Raw genomic sequence first — 11,274 nt, 5'->3', positions numbered from 1 at the left:
TGTCTACATCTGGGTCATGTGGCCAGCAGGACTAAACCGCTTCTGGCACAACAGAGCACCGTGACGGAAACCAGATCGCACAGAAATGCCATTTACCTTTCCGCTGCAGCGGTACCTATTTATCTACTTGCACTGGTGTGCTTTCAAACTGCTAGGTTGGCAGGCGCTGGGACAGAGCAATGGGAGCTCACCCTGTCATGCAGTTTGAACTGCAAGCCCAAGAGGCTCAGTGGTTTAGACCACAGCTCCACACGCATCCCAGATATAAATCTGCTTCTAGTATCTGAAATATGCATGGCAGCATGTTGGAAGTGGAAAAACCCATTGCTCCTTTGATCTTGGAATGTTACAGGAGGGATAAAGAATGTAGCATTTTCCTCTATGCTGACGTCTTTAAAAAGTGATTAATGTAAAGAACAGGCAAACACATTTGTTGAAAGACAGACTTTATTTGCCAGGTTTTGTCACAGTAAATGTCAGGGTGGCACTCAACCAAATTTCTTTTTCTCTCTCTTATCGTAAGAGTTTGGGTAACTCTTTTTGTATGAGACAGTTCTTTATCCCCTCTCTCTTTTCATAAGTTCTGTGTTCACTGTCACAGTTTACTCTTCAAAGATTATTGAAGGCAGTGTTATATAGCCATGGCAGAAAAACGAATTCATCAAATTCATCTGGCAAAGGATTTGGGAGAAGTCTCGGAGTTCTATGCATTTGTTTACGAGAAGGAAATCAACATCAAGATGTCTGCAGCGAGGATTACATTGGGAAATGCAGCAATCAGGGCTTCGGTTTAGGGAAAAGGCAGGGGTCCTCATTCCCTCCAGGACAACTTTCTAGGGGCCACAAACCAGCAGTAGGAGCGGCTTGAGGCAAAACAGAAGGCTTCACCAAAACCATGCACAATCCAGAGGTTGGTATACGCAGGTTTCTCCACCCAGGCAAGCTAAAGGCTTTATTACAGCTCAGGGACACATTCTGCTAGGCAAAGGCACTCAAGGAAGCAAGCAGAGCAGGGCCAGTGAGAGGAGAACCCTGAGGGCCGGATGGGAGGGCCGCATCTGGTCCCAGGGCTGCATTTCATCACCTCAAAGTTAGGAACTAGAAGCCTGAATGGTGTGCTGGAGTGCTCATCTGCAAAGGAGGACAAAGATATGGATTTAGGAAAATTGGCTTCCAGGTGGAGAAATCAAAATTAGAAACAGAACTGTTAGAACCCAATACTAAGAATTTGTCAAGAATGTACAACTTGTTGCTGAAATGGAATACACAAGATGAAACAGTTAAATCAGCCATGATTAAGTGGGCAAAAGACATTGGTCATAACATTATGTTTTCTGACTGGGAACAGTTGTGGACCACCGGTATAAAATTTACGGCATGTAATGCCTTAAGAGAGAATATTATGAAAATGATTTACAGGTGGTACATGACCCCAGTCAAGCTAGCAAAAATCTACCATTTGCCTGATAATAAGTGTTGGAAATGTAAAGAAACTGAAGGTACCTTTTTTCACCTTTGGTGGACATGCCCGAAGATTAAGGCCTTCTGGGAAATGATATAGAATGAAATGAAAAAGGTACTTAAATGTACCTTTCCTAAGAAACCAGAAGCCTTCCTCTTGGGCATTGTCGGCCAACTGGTGTCAAAGAAAGACAGGACTTTTTTATGTATGCTACTACAGCAGCAAGAATTCTCATCGCAAAGTATTGGAAGACACAGGATCTACCCACTTTGGAAGAATGGCAGATGAAGGTGATAGACTATATGGGACTGGCTGAAATGACTGGCAGAATCCGAGACCAGGGGAAAGAGACGGCGGAAGAAGATTGGAAGAAATTTAAAATTTATCTTAAGAAATACTGTAAAATTAATGAGTGCTAAAATGTTGAGGTTATAGAAAACAGGGGACTACAGCTGTAAAAGATTAAGTAAAAGAAAAGAACAAGGGAAAATTAGATAAAATCAAGGGGGAGGATTTGCTGAAACAAATTTGGGAATTGGGACGCAGAAAGGGGAGGTATGGGGAAGTCGGCGAAGTAAGGTTTAAGAAAAAAGGATCTGAAATTATACATGTTTGTTTATGTGTTTTATATGTTTGTATTGTGCATTGTTTGTGTTTATATAAGTGGTGAAAAACCAATAAAAATTTTTATTAAAAAAAAGACAAAGATATGGATTTAGCACAGGGGCAGGGAACCCTTGGCTTGTCACAGAACTACAACTCCCATCAGCCCCAGCAAGCATGGCATGAAGGAATGACGGGAGTTGTGGCAGGCCCAAGGTTCTCCATACCTGATTTAGTGTAAACCACAGTAATCCCCATAGCTTGCTTTGCTGTGCTGCAATTCCCTTTATAGTAAATAACCCCTCACAGTCAGTTACATAGAAATATGTCTCTGAAGAGCCGAGAGAAGGAAGGGAGCATCCTACCCCCACAAAAACAAAAAAAGTGAACCCAGAAAAAGACAATGTTTGGTATCCAGTTACTATGCCAAACACGCGAGCCTAACCCCACTTAATTGAAAATAAACCCCACTGAATTCAATAGGGCTTACTTCTGAGTAGACACAGGATTGCAGTGCCTATTCCTATTTTATTAATTCAGGACGAGAAAAAGACCCAGTTCATGAAGAGATACTTGATTTACATGTCGCTGTAGAGAAAGACAGAGGACTCTTTGCTACCCAAAATTATCTATGTTCAAAAGTCAGCTTCCATCATTCTCCCTAACTGGCCATTCTACAAAGATCAGGAAGCCCAGATGCATCTTTCTTTCTTTTTTTAAAAAAGTTTTTATTTATACTTTTCAAGTTTATATATTTCATTAGTTTCACAATCAATTTAACATTTCAGAGTTTGACTTTCCCCTCTTTCTGTGGTGCCTTAAATTTATTTTTCAATATCTTCTGCATATCCAAATTCATTTAATTATCTACTTTAAATATATACAGTGGTACCTCGGGTTAAGTACTTAATTCGTTCCGGAGGTCCGTACTTAACCTGAAACTGTTCTTAACCTGAAGCACCACTTTAGCTAATGGGGCCTCCTGCTGCTGCCGCGCTGCAGGAGCCAGATTTCTGTTCTTATCCTGAAGCAAAGTTCTTAACCTGAAGCACTAATTCTGGGTTAGCGGAGTGTGTAACCTGAAGCATATGTAACCTGAAGCGTATGTAACCCGAGGTACCACTGTACTCTTATGAAACTGCAGGTTGAGACTTCCGGTTGGCCGCGTGATTAATGGCGGATGAGAGCTCTTTCGGAAGAAGGAGTCCTTGCGCTTTGGTGACCACAAGAGCGTCGCGGAACCCCGAAAAAACCCCAGATCAAGAGTTCTGAGGACCTGGTGTTCCGGCAGGTACCCCTTGTGACTCCCCTGCTCCCCAGTAAGCTCTAATAGGAGCCCCAAGAGCGAGCGGGGTTGGAGATGCGGGTACTGTGGAATCTACTCGCTTTCTTCATCGTGCGAAGCTCCGAAGTCTGGCAATCATGAGCGACCAATTTCTCTGACCAAATTTTAAAATACTGGCTAAAAAAAGGTTTTAAATTCAGACTGCCAATTGGATTGGAAGGGATTTAAATTACGGAGGTCGATCCCTTTCTGCTGAAGTAGAAGTGAAAGAAGTTACCGCTGACCGAAGCCGTAACTTTAAAAGACTTGTCAAAACTTCCAAGGAAACATTCTAAACCCCTCTTTCTGCAGGGGGGGGGGGATTTGACTAAATTGAAAGACCCTGCAAGAGATAGATTTGACAGGGGAATAGTCTCTTTCTGGAAGTGGACCTCCTGGTGGGGGAAGGCTAGACTCCATTATTGTGTCACAAAGGGAGAGGAAACATTCAACTTTCGTTTTCCTCTTTGGGGACTACAAAGTAACTGCTGCTGTCTGAGCTTGTTAAAATAGTATACAGTGTTTCTTTTACCCTCCTTGAATTGGATATAAGTGTGTGAATGGATTTTGGATGGTTTTTAAAAAGAATAAGAAGAGTAAAGAAATTAAGACATTAAAAGGGGGAAGCTGCTGAGCTGTCTGCTGCTGCCTGTGCACTAAAAATCTTGTTGACTGGGAGAGTTGACCTTGATACTATGGAATAGTTAGGGCTAATGGTGTAGGTAAGTCTGAGAAAAGTAAAATGAAAGACAGAAGAGACTCCAAAACACCAAATTTTGAAGAGGCAATGATGCAAATGTTGTTGGACATAAGAACAGATGTCAGAGGAACGCAGCAGAGTGTACAGGACAGAATTAAGAGTCAGCGGGGGCTGGCAGTGCCCATTGGCACTGGTAGGGCAGTAGGTAGGGAGCCCACCTCTAGGTGGCGCCGCGGCCAAAGACAGATGGAGAGAGAGCCAGTGTCAGGCAGAGCCTCCCCTTGATTGGTTGCAGGAAGACAGAGGGGAGGGTCCTCACCAGTTGCATCCGCTGCCACTAGCGCCGTCTTCGTCATCTGAGTTGGGAAAGGGCTCTATGAAGTCTTCGTCCCAATTAAACGGCCCAAGAGTGACACTGCTCCTGGTGACTCTTACGCTGTTCTCGGGCGGCTGGCCGCTCCCGTTTACAGCCAGGTGTTCAAAGAGGATGTAGCGGAGTCCAGCCTGGCATTCGATAATCCTTTGCGAAATCTGAAGACAGGAGAGAAAGAAAGAGATGCTGAATACAGGGCAAGGCTGCTGAGCTAGGAGGAAAACTACCCCTCTCAAAGGTAGGGGTCTTTGGGCTGAATGTGGCCCTCAAGCCTGGCCCCTGGATCTCCCCTCTGGACACTCCACTGCTTTGCAAGTATTTTTAGGGGGCTGGGAGATCTCCTTGACCCCCCCCCACTCAACCAATATATCCTGCCAGCTTACAAAGAATGCACAAATGTTCAATGTGCACTTGGATTCCTTCTTTTAGCATGGCAGCACCGATGTTTTGGAACTCCCTGCCCATGCTGTTTGTCAGGTGCCTTTGCTGTCCTTCCTTCAGTGCCCAGCTAACCCCTTTTTTCTTTTAGGCATGCACACACAGACATCCAGGGACGCGGGTGGCGCTGTGGGTTAAACCACAGAGCCTAGGGTTTCCCGATCAGAAGGTCGGTGGTTCGAATTCCCGCAACGGGGTGAGCTCCCGTTGCTCGGTCCCTGCTCCTGCCAACCTAGCAGTTCAAAAGCACATCAAAGTGCAAGTAGATAAATAGGTACCGCTCCGGCGGGAAGGTAAACGGCGTTTCCGTGCGCTGCTCTGGTTCGCCAGAAGCAGCTTAGTCATACTGGCCACATGACCCGGAAGCTGTATGCCGGCTCCCTCGGCCAATAAAGTGAGATGAGCGCCGCAACCCCAGAGTTGGTCAAGACTTGACCTAATGGTCAGGGGTTCCTTTACCTTTACCTTTTACACAGACATCCAAAGACATGTATATATCAATGTGCAACTTTGTTTTATAACATGCATGTCATCTAATTTCGTTCCTATGTCGTGCATTTTGCTTTTTTCATCTTATTTCTCAGTCGTTAGAGCATGGGGCTCTTAATCCCAGGGTTGTGGGTTCAAGCCCCACGTTGGGAAAAATATTCCTGCATTGCAGGGGGGTTGGACTAGATGACCCCCACGGTCCCTTCCAACTCTACGATTCTCTGAACTTGCTTTATTCATAATTTTGTGTACCGTATTTTTCGCCCCATAAGACGCACTTTTCCCCCTCCAAAAATGAAGGGGAAATGTGCCTGCGTCTTATGGGGCGAATGCAGGCTTTCGCTGAAGCCTGGAGAGCGAGGGGGGTCGGTGCGCACCGACCCCTCTCGCTCTCCAGGCTTCAGGAAGCTCTGCGCAACCCTCGGGAGACCGGCTCCGAGGGTTGCGCAGAGCTGCCTGCAGTCCCGGGACCAGCGCAGCTCTGCGTGGCCACCAGGAGCCAGGGGAGAAGCTCCGCCCCGCTCCCGGTGGCCGTGCAGAGCTGCCTGCGGTCCTGGGACCAGCGCAGCTCTGCGCAGCCATCCGGAGCGGGGCGCTAAGCTCCGCCCCGCTCCCGGTGGCCGTGCAGAGCTGCCTGCGGTCCTGGGACCAGCGCAGCTCTGCGCAGCCATCCGGAGCGGGGCGCTAAGCTCCGCCCCGCTCCAGGTGGCCGTGCAGAGCTGCCTGCAGTCCTGGGACCAGCGCAGCTCTGCCCAGCCACCGGGAGCCGGGGGAGAAGCTCCGCCCCGCTCCCGGTGGCCGTGCAGAGCTGCCTGCGGTCCTGGGACCAGCGCAGCTCTGCGCCACCATCCCGAGCGGGGCGCTAAGTCCCGCCCCGCTCTGGATGGCGGCACAGAGCTGCCTGCCGTCCGGGACTGCAGGCAGGTCTACGCCGCCATCCTGAGCGGGGCGCTAAGTCCCGCCCCGCTCGGGATGGCGGCACAGAGCTGCCTGCCCTCCCGGGACTGCAGGCAGGTCTACGCCGCCATCCCGAGCGGGGCGCTAAGTCCCGCCCCGCTCGGGATGGCGGCACAGAGCTGCCTGCCCTCCCGGGGCTGGTGCACTTCTCCCCATCGCCAGCCCCACAAGCTCGGGGGACAGCGGGGAGGCAGAGCGTGCCTTCCCACTGTTCCCCGACCTGGTTCTTCCAGCCCCGCACCTGGGGGGGAAAATAAATTTTTTTTTCTTTATTTCCCCCCCAAAAAACTAGGTGCGTATTATGGGCCGGAGCGTCTTATGGGGCGCAAAATACGGTATATCACATACAGGTTTTTAAATTTTGTTGTTGTTTAGTCGTTTAGTCGTGTCCGACTCTTTGTGACCCCATGGACCAGAGCACGCCAGGCACTCCTGTCTTCCACTGCCTCCTGCAGTTTGGTCAAACTCATGCTGGTAGCTTCGAGAACACTGTCCAACCATCTCGTCCTCTGTCGTCCCCTTCTCCTTGTGCCCTCCATCTTTCCCAACATCTTTTCCAGGAAGTCTTCTCTTCTCATGAGGTGGCCAAAGTATTGGAGCTTCAGCTTCAGGATCTGTCCTTCCAGGGGGCACTCAGAGCTGATTTCCTTCAGAATGGATCAGTTTGATCTTCTTGCAGTCCATGGGACTCTCAAGAGTCTCCTCCAGCACCAGAATTCAAAAGCATCAATTCTTCGGTGATCAGCCTTCTTTATGGTCCAGCTCTCACTTCCATACATCACTGCTGGGAAAACCATAGCTTTTACTATACGGACCTTTGTCGGCATGGTGATGTCTCTGCTTTTTAAGATGCTGTCTAGGTTTGTCATTGCTTTTCTCCCAAGAAGCAGGTGTCTTTTAATTTTGTGACTGCTGTCACCATCTGCAGTGATCATGGAGCCAAAGAAAGTATTCATTTCTTACTTGTTTTCTCCAATGACCTCAAGATGCCGTATATAACTCTCACCTCCTCATTTTATCCCCAGGGAGGTAGGTTAGGATTGGAGAAGACATTGAATGGGTTCAAGCTTCATAGCCAAGTGGGGATTTGAACCCTGGTCTCCCAGGTAATTGTCTTGACACTCTAACTACAACACCACACTGGCTCCCTCTTTTTGTGATGACCACAAACTCTTTTAGATAAAAATAAATGTATAAGCACCCGCTTGCCCACTTCAACCTCTGCTCCTGCCCATCACTCCTGGAATGTGGCCCCCGGAAGCCTGCATACAAGGGAATGCCAGCCCTCAGATTGATAAATCCTTCCCCCATCTACTGCAGGCTTTGCTTCTGCTCCCCATCCCAAGCATTTCCCACTGGGGCTTACAGACCCGACGCCAGCGTGGAGCTTCCGAACCGCGCCCTTCCGTATGGAGGATGTGGAGGAGCTGAAAGTCTGCGTCCAACATCTTCACGCTAAGTTGATAGCGGCTGCCAGGGGGACAATAATAGCTGTTTTTGGGGGGGGGGAGGGAGAGAAAACATCAGTTTGGGCAGAAACCAAACTAGGCATGATTTGAACACTGAACACCAAACCAAGAGTATATATTTCGTGACCGATAACCTCCAGATAAAAAAATCAAGGCAGCCTAGACCTTTTGATACAAATCTGTTCCCATGTACTTGAATGTACAACTTTAAAACAGTTACTTCTAATAAATAATAATAAGTAGTAATATAGCCAATAATGGCGAATGGCTGTAATTTACATCAATCAGTTTCATGCATAAATGCGGCTTTCAATGGCCATTATTATTATTATTATTATTATTATTATTATTATTATTATTATTATTATTATTATTGTCATACCTCGGGATAAATATGCTTCAAGTTAAGTATTTTTGGGTTGTGCTCCGCGGTGACCTGGAAGTAACGGAGCGTGTTACATCCGGGTTTCGGCGCATGCACATGCGCAGACAGTCAAAATGACATCATGCGCATGCACAGATGTGGCAAAACGCGACCCGTGCACGTGCAGGTTGTGTTCGCTTCAGGATGCGAACAGGGCTCCGGAATGGATCCCGTTCGCATCCCAAGGTACCACTGCATTATATTTCTATAATGCCCTATACGTGCAGGTCTCAGGGCGGATACAACATAAAATCGCAATATAAAACCACAATACACATAATCAAAATATATATAAAAACAACCCAATACATTTTAAAAGGACATCGGGTGTCAGTCAGCCAAAGGCCTGATTAAAGAGGAACGCTTTTGCCTGACACCGAAAGCTGTATAATGAAGGAGCCAGGCGAAGTTCCCTGGGGAGAGCATTCCACAGATGGGGAGCCACTGCAGAGGAGGCCCCGTTCTCATGTTGCCACCCTCCGGACCTCTTGAAGCTACCAGCCATGGGGTCTGTGCTCTCCCTCCACTGTCAAGAGGTGGGACACATTTGAATATCAGTTGCACAAGAACAGGAGGCTGGACTAGATGGGTCACTGGCCTGATCTAGGAGGCTCTTCTTATGTTTGTATGCAAATATATTATTTGGTGTGTCTACAAAACATAAGAGGAGCCTGCTAGATCAAGCCAATGGACCATCCAGTCCAGCGTCCTGTTCTCACAGTGGCCAACCAGATGCCCATTCTGGGAAACCCACAAGCAGGACCCGAGTATGAAAACCCTCTCCCTTCCTGCCTTTCCAGCAGTTGTTACTCAGAAGCATTGCTGTCTCTGACTGTGCCATTCATGTCTGCCTGCAGGCCCTTTCAGAAGGATCTTATCTCAGTGAGGCACAGCTTGCTCAGGAAATTCAAGGCCTGCAAAGGTGCAAAAAGGCTCAGGGTGCTAACAAAACAAGGTTATTTATGTATGCTACTACTGCGGCCCATGTTTTGTTAGCCCCAAAATGGAAAATGAGCAAGGTCCCAACTAAAGAAGACTGGCGACTTAAACTGATGGAATATGCGCAGCTTGCGGACTTAACATATAGAATAAGACAACATATGTTTAAAGAAGATTGGAAAATGTTTGTTGAATATATGGGGGGGGGGGAAATTGTGTACACTCGAAAACATTGGCAGCATTCAGATAAATTCAACAGTGCAAATAAGTTTGAATGGATGCAATAATTGAATGGTTCAGTTTATATAAAATATGCAGGATTTATGTTATGCAAAATGAACCATGGAAAGAGAAGAAGGGAAGTCATTGATATTTTAAGGTTGTTTAAATGGATATTCTAAAATGTAAAACAGAAAAATTATAGGGGGGAGGCTCAGAGCGGATGAGCAGTGTTCTATAACCTTAGGTGGTTGGACTACAAGTCCCATCATCCCCAGCACCCCAATGGTGAGGGATGATGGCTGTTGTAGTCCAGTAACACTTGGAGACCCAAGGTTGAAGGGTGTTGGGTTGGAGCACATTGCCAGGTTTGGAGCTGTCTGGAATCCTACCAGATCCTGCTTATCAGATTTCTACATTTCACTAATTTTACAATCATTTTAACATTTCAAAACTTGACTTCCTTCCCCCTCTTCCTGCGGTTCCTTAAATTCATTTTTAATATCTTCTTCATATCCAAATTAACTTAATTTGCTCATTTATTCATCTATTTCAAATATATATACAGTGGTACCTCGGGTTACATATGCTTCAGGTTACAGACTCCGCTAACCCAGAATTAGAGCTTCAGGTTAAGAACTTTGCTTCAGGCTGAGAACAGAAATCATGCTCTGGCGTCGTGGCAGCAGCAGGAGGCCACATTAGCTAAAGTGGTGCTTTAGGTTAAGAACAGTTTCAGGTTAAGTACAGACCTCCGGAATGAATTAAGTACTTAACTCGAGGTACCACTGTATTTAAAATTGATGAATAAATGAGCAAATTGTATGTAATTGCAGGTTATTTACAATAATCCTGCCAACGTTCTGTTTACAATTTATCTGTAAATATTAAATAACCATTTCCATTCTTTTGTTGTCTTGATCTCTTAGTCTTCCGTTAAGTTTTGCCATGTCTGCATATTCCATATATTTTTGTTCTGTCCTTTGGACCACGCAGCCCCACCCCCTCAATAACCAAGACTGGATGCTCTGAACCCACCATTCATTCACGGCGATGTTAGGTCTGGCTTCATCTATCAGCTCGTCCCAGTACCCAAGGTCCTTCAGAATGATGAGCTGAGCCTTGCTGCAGAGCCTGAAGCACAAAGGAACATCTTGTGTGAATGTCTGAAGGCGTTTGGAGGATGGATGGCCTGAGATCGAATCCCGACAAGACAGAAATACTGTTTCTGGGGGACAGGGGGTGGGCACGTGTGTGGGGTTCCCTGGTCCCAAATGGGGTAACTGTGTCCCCGAGGGACCAGATTTTCAGCCAGGGAGTCATTTTGGACTCACAGCTGTCCACGGACACTCACCCGTCACACGCAGCAAAGCATCGGTTGACCCACTGTGGGGAGGAGTCTTTCTTTTTTGCGTAGGAATTCCTCTGGAGGAAACTTTCCACAGGGAGGGCTGCCAAATCCTCCTCGGACAGCTCCTCGGTTTTCCAGTGGCCCTCGGAAGGTACCCTCATTGCCCAGGAGTCCAGGCCCTCTGCAGAAACCAAACCAAAACCAAAATGACGGACACTGAAGGAGGAGGCTTTTGAGTCAGTGGAAGCCATTTACCTTCCCGCCACAGTGGTACCTATTTATCTACTTGCACTTTTTGGCGTGTTTCGAACTGCTAGGTTGGCAGGAGCAAGGACCGAGCAACGGGAGCTCACCCCGTCAGGATTCGAACCACCGACCTTCTGATAGGCAAGCCCAAGAGGCTCAGTGGTTTAGACCACAGCGCCACCCGCCTTCCAAAAGGGTCATACAAATCATTTCTTGGACTGCGAGCATTTCCCTTTCCTTATTTATTAAATTTTTATACTGCCCTTCATCTGTAGATCAT

The 11,274-nt window shown here is 47.1% G+C and overlaps 1 protein-coding gene across 3 annotated transcripts in view; it reads right to left on the bottom strand.

The window, feature by feature from the left end:
- Positions 1 to 429: 429 nt before the first annotated feature.
- The window catches only part of LOC308591988 (F-box only protein 44-like), a 51,278-nt gene continuing 40,433 nt past the window's right edge, over positions 430 to 11,274 (bottom strand). For 2 of the 3 annotated variants that reach the window (XM_081203227.1, XM_081203226.1), the window contains exons 3-6: positions 10,752 to 10,929; positions 10,436 to 10,531; positions 7,717 to 7,837; positions 2,867 to 4,620 (exon numbers count right to left, since the gene is read on the bottom strand). In XM_081203227.1, coding sequence (XP_081059353.1) covers positions 4,405 to 4,620; positions 7,717 to 7,837; positions 10,436 to 10,531; positions 10,752 to 10,929 — 611 coding nt within the window. In that variant the 3' untranslated portion in view covers positions 2,867 to 4,404. Of the gene's footprint in view, positions 1,132 to 2,866; positions 4,621 to 7,716; positions 7,838 to 10,435; positions 10,532 to 10,751; positions 10,930 to 11,274 lie in introns of those variants that run through there. The other variant, XM_081203228.1, reaches the window with a different exon arrangement.

The sequence above is a fragment of the Podarcis bocagei genome, assembly GCF_964188305.1.
Source record: "Podarcis bocagei genome assembly, chromosome: 7".
Classification (NCBI taxonomy): Eukaryota; Metazoa; Chordata; class Lepidosauria; order Squamata; family Lacertidae; genus Podarcis; species Podarcis bocagei.
This window is presented reverse-complemented; position numbering and strand designations above follow the sequence as displayed.